Here is a 16,148-nt window from a genome sequence, read left to right as displayed (position 1 = left end):
TCCTAGAGTCAATTTGTTCGATTAAACCCTTCAAGGTGGTGCTCCAGCATGGCTGCAGTCAAATGACAAACAAGTAAAAGAATAAAAGAATAGGAAAATTTCTCTTTATGGCTAAATCAAACAGGCAGGTACTCATCTCTCTCCAATATCTCTATGGAGCATAGAGAATGTAAATGAAAAAAAAAAAATAAATAAATGGCTTAGCCAGGTAGTGAACCTACATAACAGATGCAGCTTACTGGAAGCCATGACTCTACAGTGCTTACAGTAAAAAGAAAAATATATATCTTATTTAAAAGCCAAACCCATACATAAGAGACACAAACAGCATTGGTATAAGAGCTACTTCTCTAAACAAGTATCTCTTTGTTGTTTAGGAATTAGTTGAAATAATGGGAGTATGTGGTGAGAGAGAGAGAGAGAGAAAGATAGTGACAATGCATGTATCTATGTGTTTGTGTATGTATATATATATATATATATATCAGTTTTAAAAAACAAACAAACTGTAGCCTTAGATATTGAATTAAATGGATTTCTCCATTATCTCAGTTAGTTACTGTTATCAGTAGTGGAAACAGAAATTAGCTAGAGATTGATGAAGGATGTACTTTTAAATAGAGAAACAAACAAAACAAATGCTTTTAAACTCGACTACATAGAACAATCAATTTCTCTCACTTATACAACTGAGGAATGGGAAATGAGAGCAACCATGTCTTAATATCAATAACATCCACCAGTGTATGTATGTATGTATAATCATTGGTTTACTGTCCATATTTCCATCCTTGCATGGGTTGGATGGAATTTGTTGAGGCAGATTTTTTATAGCTGGATGCCATTTCTGTTGCCAATCTTCACTTGTTGAGTAAGGTAATATTTTCCCATGGCTAGACATGGTTTTCACAAGATTGAGAAATGAAGCACAGTGCCTATATGACAGTGGCACTCATGTACAACCATCATGTGATGTGTCAAGACAAGACACCAATACATACATTTTATAGACACATTAATGATATATATATATGATGGACTTCAAGTTCCATTTACCAAATCCACTTGCGAGGTTTTGGTAGTCTGATGCTATAGAAGACACTTGCCAAGCAGTGGGACTGAATCCAAATCCAATTAGTTGGGAAGCACAGTTCTTAATCACAGAGCCAGTCTCATGGTTATAGTAGAATCTAGACAGCAGAGGAATGACATTATTTTAATAGCAATCAATTACCATCCCTTCACCTTCCAAGACCAAATCCTGTCTAGGTCAATAAGGCCTTTCTTAACCATCCCAGACCTGGGCACCTGTGTCTAACTTTAACATCCACCTGGGCTCCTCAGCAAAAAAAAAAAAAAAAATTGTTGCATACACAGCTCAAGAATGATAATTGCAGGCAAACTAGCTGACAGAATCACAAAAAAATATTCAGAAGAATAACAATAATAGGCTTATCTCTCAATTACCATATTTGTTCATGACAAGCAAACTAATGGACAAGAATCACAAAAAAAAAAAAAAAATTCAGGAGAATAACAGCGATAGGCCTATCTCTCAACTACTGTATTTGTTCACTCAAATCACTACTTTCCTCATCATTTTCACCAGTTTGAATGTCTGAATCGCTCTCATTGTCTCTCTAAGTGCAAATTCATCATCCAAAGAATAAATATCATTAACAATTTCCTCAACTGTAAAGAATCTAGGTCGTGTTCATTTTACCAGATGAAGTTTTCATCACCAAAAACTCCATTTTTTTTTTTTTTTCCAATTAAAAACGAAAGCAAATCCCAGTTACATAGGACACCATTAACAAAGAGTCATAAAGACACTTGACTACAAAGTTGCAACGTGATCAGTTTTCTATTTTTGATATTGGGAATCCGATAGAGGTTACATTCCTGAACCTATTTTCCCCTAGACCCCACTGTAACTTTCCAGAGAAATGCCCCACCAGCAGTTGGAAAAAAACAACTTTATTTTTAATATTTTATCACAATTATTTAATATGAAAGAATCTACTGGTAACTTTTTTTTAAGTACTGAGTATAAAAAAGAAGTACATTACTGACTAAGAAAACAAAAAAAGATTTTCACAATTCCACGTCCCACTAAAAAAAAAAAAGAAAAAAATTTGGATCCCATGCCCTATGTTGGGAATCACTGGTTTAGGCTTTTCCTACTATAATGGGAACATGGTGCAATTGGGTCAATTTTTATTTCATGGTTTAGTGAGAAAGGAGAGAAAGAACATGTCTTTGATCTTCAGAGGTCAGCTACAACCAGGGTCTATGCACCAACAAGAACAAACTGCACTATGGAGTTACAACACATAAGATTGCCAAACAATTCCACATAATAAACCACTGTATGTGTTGAAGTATGCAGAGTGATCTTTAAAACAATGATGGAAAGAAACTTCTGAAGTTGTGGGTATATATGTCCCAGCAAAACGTTTTGACTAGCAGTCTCATCATCATCATTTTAATGTCCACTTTTCCATGCTTGCATGGAATAAACAGAATTTGTTGAGGTAGATTTACTATGATCATATGTCCTTCATTTCACCAACCTTCACCTGTTTCCAGGCAAGGTAATATTAACCCCTGGCCAGATATGTTTTCACAGAAGATAAGAATTGAATGACATCACTTGTATGATGGTGATTCTCACTCACAATCATCACATAATGTCAAAACAAGGGTACACATAAACACACATACACGCGCAACAGGCTTCTTTAAGCCTCCACCTATCAAATCCATTCACACAGCTTTGGTTGCCTAAGGCTATAGTAGAAGACACTTGCCCAAGGTGCTGTGCAATGGAATGGGACTGAACCTAAATCCATGATTGAAAAGCAAGCTTCATAACCACACAGCCATGCCCGTTTCTATAAGTTAAAAATTAATTTGAGTAATACAAGGCTAATTGAAAAATACACAAGTGCAGCTTTAATATCATCATCCTTTAACGTCTTGTCTTTTCTGCTGGTATGAGTTGGACAATTCAACAGGATCCAATGAGTCTGATGACTTCATCGGGCTCCAATGTCTGCTTTAGCAAATGAAAAAGAAATACACTTTGTTAGTATGTTTTATTAAAAGAGGTAAAGAGATTGTATGTGTACCAATAGAGGGTCTATATTGGCAGGGGTTTAACTGATGGTCTTACATCCGTGATGAATAGTTCAAACAAGTTATTTCTAGTGTAGCAGTTTAAAACAATGCAGGCATAGCTGTGTGATAAGAAGCTCGCTTCCCGACCAGATGGTTCTGGATTCAATCCCACTATAGTTCTGGGCAGACCAAAGCTATGTCAGTGGATCTGGTACGCGAAAACTGAAAGAATCCTATCATATTTATACATAAGTGTATATCAATGTGTGTGCCTTTGTCTTTGCTCCCCATCACCTTTTGATGGCCAGTGTTGGTTTGTTAATGTCTACATGACTTAGCAGTTCAACCAAAGGGACCTATAGCACAAGCACCAAGTTTTAAAAATGTATTGGGGTCAATTCATTCAACTAAAGCCCTTCAAAGTGGCATCTTAGCATAGCTGCAGTCCAATGGCTGAAACAGACAAAAGATTCTCAAACCATATTGCACTGGACAACACACTGTCTAATATACACACACACATGGAGTGGGAGGTGGGGGCACCTTGAGCAAATGCCTTCTACTATAGCCTCAACCCAACTTTGTGAGTGAGGTGTCAACTGAAAAGCATATCTATGTGATTATATATATCACCGTCATCATTTTAACATCCACTTTTCCATGCTTGCATGGGTCAGATGGAATTTGATGAGGTTTAATTTTCTATGGCCAAATGCCTTTCTTCATCATCATCATTTAATGTCCACCTTCCATGCTGGCATGGGTTGGACAGGTTGACAGGAGCTAGCCAGGCAGGAGCCTGCATCATGCCTCAGTGTCTGTTTTGGTATGCTTTTTTTTTTTGCAGCTGGATGCCCTTCCTAACACCAACCACTCCGCAGAGTGAGCCAAATGCTTTTTACGTGGTACCAGCACAGGTGAGGTCAGTTTTGGCATGGTTCTTACAGCTGGATGCCCTAACAAATGCCAACCACTTTGTATGTATATTTCTATCTCTTTGTTTCGACATTGCATACTAATTGCAAACTAACATCCATCATACAAGTACTCCTGTTTGTTAGCAATGTCCCATATAAATATGTCCAAATTAGGGTAAAATGTTACCTTGTTTGGAAATAGGTAAGGGTTGGCAACAGGAACAGCATCCGACTGTAGAAAATCTGCCTCAACTTAGTTTGTCCAATTCATGCAAGCAAGGAAAAGTAAATCTTAAAATGACACACACACACACTGCAATGGATCACAATGCATAGTTAAAAATTTTAAGTAGATTGAATGCCATTCGACATTTATGAAATCCAGTGACATATTAACAGCTCTTAACATGAAAACCACCTAATTTCCCAAACACTTGGACACTTCAACTTGCTATAAACAAACAAGAAATGTTGTGGGAGAGAACTTAAAAAATTTTACCTACTTGTGCAACATGTATACTTAAACTAGTGACAGAGCTTCATTCAAGAATAGTTGTACTTCAAGGTATGGCTCTGTGGTTTAGAATCTCACTCTGTAACTATGTGGTTTCAGGTTTAGGTCAACCAGCACCTCGTCAGTGAATTTGGTAGACAGAAAGTGTATGGAAGTTCATCACATATATATATATATATATATATATACTTAATATAAAATAGTGTACATTTAAACAAGAGAAAACTGCCTTCAACAGGCAGTTTTTACATGCTAGAAGTAGTCAAAACAACCAAAACCACATTTAAGAGCAATCTTCAAAAGGAATGGAAAATAAAAAGGTAAAAGTTTTTATTTTCCATTCCTTTTGAAGATTGCTCTTAAATGTGGTTTTGGTCATTTTGACAACTTCTAGTGTGTAAAAACTGCCTGTTGAAGGCAGTTTTCTCTTGTGTTTAAATGTACACTATTTTATATTGAGAATATGTTGTCGATTGACTTTTTATACAAGCTAGACCACTGGTAGTAAATTTTCTAAAAAAAACTCACTACCCTATATTTTACGTATACATATATTTTCTTTTACTTGTTTCAGTCATTTGACTGTGGCCCTGCTGCAGCACCACCTTGAGGGGTTTTAATTGAACAAATCAATCCTGGGACTTATTTTTAAGCCTAATACTTATTCTATCAGTCTCTTTTGCTAAACTGCTAAGTTACAGGGATATAAACACACCAACACCAGTTGTCAAGCAGTGAGGGGGGACAAACAGAGACACAAAGACATGCATGTACACACACACATACATACAACAGTCTTCTTTCAGTTTCTGTCTACCAAATACACTCACAAATCTTTGGTTGGCTTGAGGCTGTAGTAGAAGACGCCCAAGGTGCCATGCAGTGGGACTGAACTTGGAACCAAGTGGTTGGGAAGCAAGCTTCTTTCCACACAGTCATTTATTATATTATAAATACATATTTATATATCTGCATATATGTGTGTGTTTTTATTCGTTCCCTCCAACTGTTTGACAGTCTGTGCTGGATTGTTCACGTTGCCCATAACTTAGAAGTTTGGTGAAAGGGACTGACAGAACAAGTACCAGACTTTAACCCTTTAGTGTTGATATTACTGTCAAATTTAATGCTTATTTATTCGTATTATTTTGAATTAATCATGCATTATCTTGTAGCTTTGAGATTTGGATGATGAAACTTTTCTTAGAATGGACATTGTAGGATAGGTGTGACATACCAGATCTGGCCAGTCTGCACATAAAGCAAGTAGGATATTTGGGTCAGACATGCCCAGTTTAAATGCCAAATGGTTAAAGAAAAAAAATAAGAATTAAAGTTGACTTGTTAGGCTGAACCCTTCAAGGCAGTGCCCCAACATGGCTGCAGTCAAATGACTGAAACAAGTAAACTGATGATGCAGAATGTTTATAATATTTCATATCAATACAAGGTGTTAGAACACGTAAACAAATTTAAATTGTAGTAATTTTAACAAAACCAATTCATTATAGTTATGAGAATACCTCACCCCTGCCCCACTCCTCTCAAAGATCTTTGTCTTGCAAGTTACTTAGTGACCCTACCAGTGTTGGTGCCATGTAAAAAAGCATCCAGTCCACTCCGTAAAGTGGTTGGCGTTTGGAAGGGCATCCAGCTGTAAAAACCATGCCAAAACTGACCTTCCTTGTGCTTATGCCATGTAAAAAGCACTCTGTCCACTCTACTGGTGCTTGGTGTTAGAAAGGGCCTGCAGCTGTAAAAACCATGCCAAAACCAACACAGAAGTCTGGTGCTGGCTCCTGTCAAACTGTCCAACTCATGCCAGCATGGAAGGCAGACACTAAACAATGATGATAACGACAACAGCCCAGATCAATCAGAGCCACATATATTTCAGATCAATCAGATCAATCAGAGCCACATATATTTCAGATCAATCAGATCAATCAGAGCCACATATATTTCAGAATAGTCAATGTAAAACCTTTATTCCACCCATTTCTTTTTGACAAAACCATCATCATCAACATTAAGTCTACTTTTACATGCCTGCATAGGCTGGCTAGAAATTGTTGAGGTAGATTTTCTATAGCTTAATGTACTTCCTGTCACCAACCCTCACCTGTTCCCAAATAAGGTAAATTTTCCCCCATGGCTGGACATGTTTTCACATAAGATTGGAAACGAAGGATACTGCTGCATGGTGGTGACACTCGTTCGCAACTATCACATGATATCGAGACAAGACGACAACAAAACACACAACGCACGCACGCATATATACAGTATGTGTTTTTCAGTTTGTGTTTTACACCTACCTAATCCATTTGCATGGCTTTGGTCAACCTGGGACCATAGCAGAAGACACTTGTCCAAAGTGCCGCACGGTTGGATTGAATCCAGAACCAAGTGGTTGGGAAGCAAGCTTCTTAACCACACAGTCACACCTGCACTTATTTTTAACAAAATGGGCACTGCCATTAAAAGTTTTGCTTACAATACTTGGGTCTCACAAGCAGTAATCCATCTAAATACTAACTAGGCTTGATGTTGCATAATCTCAGTGATTGGATGAGAATAGGTGTTTTCAACATGATATGGCTGTGAAATTGACAGCTTAATTACATTAACCTTTTAGCATTCAGGTTACTCTGTTAAATGTAATGTTTAATTATTTACACTGTCTAGAATTAATTTTCCATTATTTCATAGCATTGAGATTTTGATGATGTGATTGCTTATTTTTAAACTGACATAGCAAGGTAGATGTGAAAGGCAGAATTTAGCTACTTTGAACATAAAAAAGGTGGAATATTTGGGTCAGATATGGCCATTTTAAATTCTAAAGGGTTAAATTAGAGAAATAAATTAATACATACAAAAAGTCAACTCACAGAAGTATGGTCCAATGATTTTCTAGGAATGTTGCCTTTAAAGATTAGCATTCAAATCAAGATTAGAATAATTATCATCATTTGCTTAATGCCATGAAGCCAGGGATAAGCACTGGCTTTTAAACTTCCCTGGGGCTTTAGAAAATTGGTGGCCAAGAAACCAGTTCATGTAAAAATTTATAGGTACCATGAAACGGTGCAATTCATTGCAGGAAGAGGAGCAGCATTCATCAAGCTGATATACCTTAGAATATATATCATGAAGATGGAGTACTGCATCTATAATTTTATAATTTAGATGTGTCCAAAATATTTAAAGTTCATACAAAGTTTGAATTCACAGGTCACCCCGAATTTCATGAGTGAAATTGGATAAATGGAAACAATGTGGAAGCCCAACAGATGGATTGCACCTGTACTTCAACTAGCATGGCTTGTTGCACAGTATCACATCCATTTAACCTGAGATCTAAATTATGCATGTGCCAGTGGAATGTTTCAGCCAAATACTTGTTAAATTAACAGCAGGTAGTAACTGAATACACAGTTACTCATTGTTAAAACAGAGTGTTCATTACAGGTTAGATCTGAGACAGCTCAGAGTCAATAGAGAAAAATATTTAATAACCATTGTTGTTTAATTGTGCAACCCATGCAAGTACGGGTCTAACAGAATTTGTTGAGGTGGATTTTCTACAGCTGGATGTCATTCCTGTTGCCAACCCTTAGCTGTTTCCAAGTAAGGTAATATTCCTCATGACCAGACATTTTTCAAGGAAGATAAGAAATGAAGGACACCACTTGCATGTCAGTGACATTCCTTGACAGCAATCACATAAAGTCAAAGCAAGGAGACAGTAACACACACACAAATATATATATATATATATATATATATATATATATATATATATATATATATATGTACACACACGACCGGTTTCTTTCAGTTTGTAACCACCAAATCCACTCTCAAGGCTTTGGCTGGCCTGGGGCTATAGTAAAAGACACTCACACAAGGTACCATGTGGCAGAACTGAAGCCAAGATTATATGGTTACAATGCAAACTTCTTAGCACACAGTCACACTTGCGCTTATATATATAAATATATAAACACACGCACATTTTTATCTAAAGAGTGACTAGTAAGCCCTTTTAACAAATGGATCATTCAAGTAGCACTTGAAGGATCTGACTTTATATATGTTGAACATATCAGCCTGCTGGAGCCATCAAAACCACTTGAACTCTGTGCATTACAAGCTAACAAACTGTATGTCAATTTTAAACAGTTATCACTGCTTCACATACAGTTCTTACCATCATATTATTATATATATGCAATAAAGTGATTTAAACCATTTAAGGCAAGTGGATGGACATGAATGCAATAGTTGCTGGAAGAGGCAAGATACCAGTGACCTCTCGGCTGGCTGTCCCACAACCTGTCCCACCAAGTCATCCATGATCAATACACTGGCTAACTGCAATTAAGGAGAGGAAATGAAGGAGTTATTACTGCCCAAAAGCAGTGCACAGAAACCGAAAGACCCAGTCTTTAGTTGAAAGCTGATAAGACCATGAAACATGTCAGACAATCTATCATACATAGCACAGATGTGGCTGTGAGGTACAGGGTGACTGTGCAGTTAAAACGTTTGCTTCCCAACCATATGGTTTGGGGTTCGGTCCCACTGCAAAGCACCTTGGACAAGTTGTTGAGATGATAATTGTAAAAAAATTTCATCATACCAACAGTAACATTTGCGATCTGCAGTGAAAACATCTGGAATAGAGTAAAATACTACCTTGCTTAAGAACAGGAACATCTGGTTGTAGAAAGTCTGCTAAAACCAATGTCTGCCCCATGAAAGCATGGGAAAGTAAATGTTAAAACAATGATGAGGTTTTGTTGTTGACCACTCCGTCACTTACGACGTCGAGGGTTCCAGTTGATCTGATCAACGGAACGGTCTGCTCGTGAAATTAACGTGCAAGTGGCTGAGCACTCCACAGACACGTGTATCCTTAACGTAGTTCTCGGGGATAGTCAGCGTGACAAGGCTGGCCCTTTGAAATACAGGTATAACAGAAACAGGAAGAAAGAGTGAGAGAATGTTGTGTTGGAAGAGTACAGCAAGGTTCACCACCATCCCCTGCCGGAGCCTCGTGGAGCTTTAGGTGTTTTCGCTCAATAAACACTCACAACGCCCGGTCTGGGAATCGAAACCGCGATCCTTTGACCGTGAGTCCGCTGCCCTAATCACTGGGCCATTGCGCCTCCAATGATGAGGTTATATATATATATATATATATATATATATATATATATATATATACACACACATGGATGTGTTTCTCCCATACAAAAATTCAAAAGCCCTTGCCCCAGCACTGGTCTAGTGTATGTGCGTGTAATAATGGATTACAAAACTCACATATATCATCATCATCATTTAACATCCATTTTCCAGACTGGCATGGACTGGTTAGTCTGACAGGAACCAACAAGCCAGTAGACTGTGCTGAGCTCCAATATCTGCTCTGATTTGGTGTCACTGGTTGGATGCCCTTCCTAATGCCAACCACTTTACTGAGTATACTGGGTGCTTTGTTTTGTGGCACCAGCACTAGTGACGCCATCGAGTATCTCACAAGATAAGACTCCTTCAACTGAGTAAGGGTGTAGTATTGAAGAAGGTGAATGTATGATAGAAAGACAGAAAGAAGTGCCTTGCTGAAGAGAAGATATATAGCTTCCCCAGCTGGAAAGAGGGAGAATAGGACTAGAGAGTCAGGAAAGGTGGGTGGGCAGGGAAGTCCACATTATATGTGTGTGTGTGTGTGTGTGTGTGTGTGTATACATATATATATTCTTTTACTTGTTGCAGTGATTTGACAGCACCCATGCTGTAGCACTGCCTTAAAGGGTTTTAGATGAAATTGACCCCAGGACTTATTTTTTGTAAGCCTAGTACTTATTCTATAGGTTTCTCTTCCTGAACCTCTAAGCTATGCAAACATAAACACACCAGCATTGGTTGTCAAGCAATGGCAAAGAGACACAGACGCACAAATATATATATGTATATATATATATATATATATATATATATATATATATATATATATATATATATACATACACACACACATATATACAACAGGCTTCTTTCAGTTTCCATTTACTAAATCCATTCACAAGGCTTTGGTTGATCTGAGGCTATAGTGGTAGACACTTGTCCAAAGTGCCATGTTGTTGGGAAGTAAGCTTCTTACCACAGTCACGCCTGCACTTATGTGTGTATGTATGTATGGATGTGTGGATGTATGTATGTATGTATGTATGTATATATATATATATATATATATATATATATGTGTGTATTATATATACATATAAAGTCTTAAACATGGTGTGCAAACTAGAAGCTCCAGTTTTGTGAGGCTACTAGATTTGTTGTGTATATCAACAGGGTAGTTAATTCTGAGATTGGTTACGTGATGTGGACCACTTTGATGAGAACCTGATAAGATTCTAAAATTGATTAAGATTGATCATTTTTTTTTCAGTCTATGGAGAAATGGTTAAATTTACCATGTTTATATATCTTATGTAGATTTTATATAGATAGGTAGCTAGATGGCTAGGTAGGTAGATAGCTAGCTAGCTATGTAGGTAGCTAGGTACCTAGGTAGACGGACAGACAGACACGTAGGTAGGTTAGATAGCTAGCTAGCAAACTAGATAGATAGACAGCTAGACAGACAGCTAGACAGACAGCTAGACAGACAGCTAGACAGACAGCTAGACAGACAGATTTTATATAGATAGGTAGCTAGATGGCTAGGTAGGTAGATAGCTAGCTAGCTATGTAGGTAGCTAGGTACCTAGGTAGACGGACAGACAGACACGTAGGTAGGTTAGATAGCTAGCTAGCAAACTAGATAGACAGCTAGACAGACAGATAGATAGACAGATAGATAGATAGACAAACAGATAGACAGACAGATAGACAGACAGATAGACAGACAGATAGACAGACAGATAGACAGACAGATAGACAGACAGATAGACAGACAGATAGACGTTGGACACGGGTTTTTATTCAGTTTCTATCAACCAAATTCACACACAAGACTTTGATTGGCCTGAAGCTAAGTGGAAGACACTTGCCAAAGATGTGCAGCGGGACTGAACCTTAGACAGCAAGATTAGGAAGCATGTTTCTCAACCACACAACTACGCCTGCGCCTACCGGATACACAAGTTTTCGAAATTAATGTTCAAAATTCTTACATGCTTCCTCTCTCTCTTACATGCTTCCTCTATCCCTTGCGCGAATGTAATTTCAACCGGACATCAAACTACAAAGCTCGCAGATAATAAAACTGTGTAGAAACATTGTGCGTGTGTGTGTGTGTATATATAAATGTTTGCGTAGCTGAGTGTGTGTATAAATGTTTGCGTAGCTGCGTGTGTGTGTGCTATGGTGGTCTGAGAAAGATAAAAATAACTTTGCCTCTAAAAAAAAAAAAAATTCTGCAAATAAATATTTCCTTCATGTAATAAACACTAACAATTAATACAACAATGTCTATACAAGTAATAGCCAATACAAGTAATAGCAATTTCCGTATTTTCGTATTAGTAACAAAATGCCTACGGAGGGCGTGGCAAACGTATTGATTCTTTATCCTTTAAAACTGGGGGGTCAACAAACTCTTTTCTGTTTTATATTTAAATACAGCAACAAAAACTTATCGATAGTTTTCTAAATTCTTTAACCGATATTTCACTTAATGCTTTAGTCGAAAAGGAAAGCTTTTGTTACAATGATACTGATTATTGAAAGAGTGCCAAATGGTATGCCTTACAGCGGTATTTTTTCGTTCTCTCTCTCTCTCTTTTAAGTTCTACTCGTTCTAGTTTCTAAATTCAAAACCTGTTGGAATCGACTGTATTTGTCAATGCCTATAAGATCGATAAAATTATTGCTCGGTCGATAGAATCCTATACATTTTCAGTTCCATCAAATTTAAACCTTTGTACCAGCAGTTTAGATTTCATATTAAAAGTAGTTGCTCATAAGCTCCAGGTCAATTCTATTCAGTCTTGTGATCTAAGATATTACCGATGCCATCCCCACCCCCAAACCGAATATCTGAGGTTTAATTTATGTTCTTCCCTTTTATTCACACAATCAGTATAGATGAGTGAGATCTGTTTGATATTTCTAGCAAATATGTAAAAGCTCTATGGTCGGCTCGTCTTTAATAACGGTATTTATCGATGGTAATATGGTGGCTATGATGATGGAACTTATAGTTTTCTTTATAAAATGGTGAAGTTATCGGCGGCGATGGATGAAAAGTACGTGACCGGATTTTGAACATCATTTAAGACTCTTATTTTTTTATCGCCCTCGTAAATGTTTCCGGGAAGCATCTACATAAGAAATTGTCTATTTAATCACACACACACATGCACCAATCATATAAAAAAACCTTTATGGATCAGAAACACTGTGCACACCTACTGCCCAACAACTATCGACAACTTAAATTTATGATGAGCCAAAGGATATCCGAAAACACAGCAGACATTTAAAAATGTTGGTATTGCATTTGAAGGTGGGTGCTAAGCGAACATGGTGTTAGAAAATGCTAATAAAATGTCACTTTTAGACAAAAAAAAAAAAAAGAAAGCAATATGCTTAGTGACTTGGATAATTTCAAATGAAGTGTTTCGATTTATAAACACAAGTTACTATACAGGAGTAATATTGTACTCTGATTAGCTCTTAGAAGAAAAAGAACTGATAAATCATTACATTTAAAAAATTATTTTTTAATGTATTACAATATTTAGTGCCACCAGCAAATAGCTATAAATAATCGCTACAGCTTGTCTAATATGGGCTGCAACTCTTCAGGATGATAATCTTTCAATTTTAATACAGGATGTAAAAATCGCGAAGAACACTAGTGAAATTTTACATATATATATATAATGTGTGTGTATCAAAATAGAGACGAATCGCAGTAGGTGACATTCTTGCAGCCAACAAAAAAAAAGACATCTAAAAGTCAAACCTATTAGAATTGTTTACAAAATATTTTGACGGAAACAATACAAACTGACAATCGAAGTGCAGGTTGTTTACGTCAATCTCTTCACCATATATATATATATATATATATATATATATATATATATATATATATTTATATATATAACCACTTTGAGTAAAAGGAGAGAGGCCATATTTGTTAAAAGGGAAGCGATATAATAATTGAATCTAGTTGTCTATCCTTGTAAACTATTTTATTTTTTTTCGGTTCTACATAGGATAGTTCTTTGCAGTTAAAGAATGCCAAATATATATATTGCTGCCGTTTGATGAAACACGACCAATTTTTAGGTGGGACAGGAGTCATAGCTGACGTTGTCGAATCGATTTTATTATATAACTGGTGCTTCTTTTATTACTCGAGACAAACAGAATCTAAACAATGAGTGGACTCTGATGGGATATGAACTCAAAACCAGAGGGTACGAAGCTAACGAAATATCGTAAAAGCATCGAATCAGCCAACCAGCACACACTCTACCACTTCTACTGCCAATAAGCTTCCTTCATCCAAGAAGACGCCCAGATTCTTTTTTTTTAATGCTGTGAAATAGGAACTTGTATCATTCATGCCTCTTCAAAGTGCATTGACGAAGAATGAAAATATGAAATAAGGCACAAAACGAATAAAAAAACATTAGGAAGGTTGAGGGGTTAAAATCTTCAGGTGGTTCCTGTTAGAATTAATTAATCATTATTTGATTGAGGGCGGTGTTGAGCAGAAATAAAATGAAGACAGAGTAACATCAAACTATTATTCACTAGAATAATAATAATGTTACTGGTTATTCCACTGAAATACTTACGAAAAATTTATATAATATATATATATATATATATATATATATATATGAATTAACGAACTGAAATAATTGGATTTTTAAAAGATGAAGGGAGGGGTCGCACAGTAAACATGGTCAAGTGTTATGTATGTGTATTATAAGAATGTACATATTACAGACACACACACACACACATATATACATGTCCATTTTTCATGTGTATATTAAATATTTACTAGCTAGTCATGTGCAGATATATATGTTATACATAAATATATATACATATGTACGAATGTGTGTGACATCCACCAAGACCATGTCATTTGATTCCTATTACACGCAACTAAATACTGTTATAACCTGAAAAATTTGGGGGGAAAGATTGGAATATAATAAAAATTCTTATTCTTTATCAAGATAAATACTAAATGAAAATAAAAGGAAAATGTTAACAAAATGTTACCTTTTCGCCGTCGGAAATCTGATCATCGTAATCAGCCATTTTGATTTCGAATGTTAGCAAAGCAAGGAATGATGCATGCTGGGCGGAAAAAGCTAAAATAAATAAAAAAAATTTAATCAGTAATATTATTTACTACTTTTTATATCTGTAGATATTTTTTGAGAAAATGTGAAAATATACTAACTATAAATAAATAAAAATGTATAATAAATATTATTGTTGGTTATGCCTACGCTATTGTGTATGCCTCTATGTGTCAATGTGTGCACATCACTGTGCGTGTGTTGGACTAAAAGAGTGCTTGCGCTTGGCGGGTCTATATTTATTATAAATTATCTCCGGCTTCGGGACTGCGTTGCATTTAAATATTTCAAGAAAATATTGTAATTTTGTGATTTCCTTAAATCATCCCCTACAAAATTGAACATCACATCGCATGGGCACAAACACACACATTTACATACTCATGGGTGTGTATGTGTATGTAAGTGTGTATGGAGGAGGGTCGTAATTAAAAAAAAATTGCAACTAAATGATCCGTGGACTCAGCAAGCTAATTTTTAATTTTTTTATTTTTCTGATAGAGCAATTTCTTCTAAAGTACTTTTAATAGTTGGTATGAAATTAAGAGAAAATTCTGCTGAGTAGGATGTTTAGAAAAGAAATTAATGCAGATGAAATATAGTGGGTGTAGTTGACATTAATGTGAGGTCACTTCCTGTTTGGGAAAAGTCAACTATTATAAACAAAGCATTTTTTCTACTTCACACACACACATAGATACATAGGCATAGGTAATTTTTTGGTATTGGTACATGACGTCAGTTATGAGTGAGTGTGTATACGAACGTGTTTAACTGTTCAGCTCTGTCGAGCAGATGAAGGACAATGTCAGACACTCACTCATGACGTCATAGACTTATACCGAAAACTTACCTATATGTGTGTGTGTATACGAAAATATAATTCAGAGTTGTCCAAAAATGTCATCACATTAATATCTACTGGTGAAACAATGTTGTAGCCAACACACTCTACAATGAGATCTGTCGGAAAGATAATCCTGTGATCTAAGAGATAAGAACCCACTGTATGGTAGAGACCATAGCCACTCGTAATATAAAAAGAGTATAGGCGGAATTTCTCAGTAACAACCTCAGTAAAATCATCACCATCAGCAACGTCCGGTTTCCATGCTGGCATGAGTTGGACAGCTTGAAAGGAACTGGCAAGGCTGGGGGTTGCCCCAAGTTCCATAGAGTGTTTTGGCTAGGTTTCTACAGCTGGATTAATTTCCTAACACCAAACACTTTACATAGTTT

General features: G+C 36.4%; 1 protein-coding gene across 1 annotated transcript in view; it reads right to left on the bottom strand.

Annotated features, from left to right (window-relative positions):
* Positions 1-15,719, bottom strand: part of LOC106875702 (F-actin-capping protein subunit alpha-2) — a 53,619-nt gene extending 37,900 nt beyond the window's left edge. Inside the window, exons 1-2 of the mRNA XM_014923948.3 lie at positions 15,011-15,719; positions 14,827-14,918 (exon numbers count right to left, since the gene is read on the bottom strand). Of these exons, the coding sequence (XP_014779434.1) occupies positions 14,827-14,865 (39 nt within the window). The 5' untranslated portion in view covers positions 14,866-14,918; positions 15,011-15,719. The remainder of the gene's footprint in view (positions 1-14,826; positions 14,919-15,010) is intronic.
* Between the last annotated feature and the right edge of the window lie 429 nt (positions 15,720-16,148).

Source organism: Octopus bimaculoides, chromosome 5, assembly GCF_046866305.1.
Source record: "Octopus bimaculoides isolate indiv1 chromosome 5, ASM4686630v1, whole genome shotgun sequence".
NCBI lineage: Eukaryota > Metazoa > Mollusca > Cephalopoda > Octopoda > Octopodidae > Octopus > Octopus bimaculoides.
Note: the sequence above shows the minus strand (reverse complement) of the source record. Positions and strands in the feature narration are given on the sequence as shown.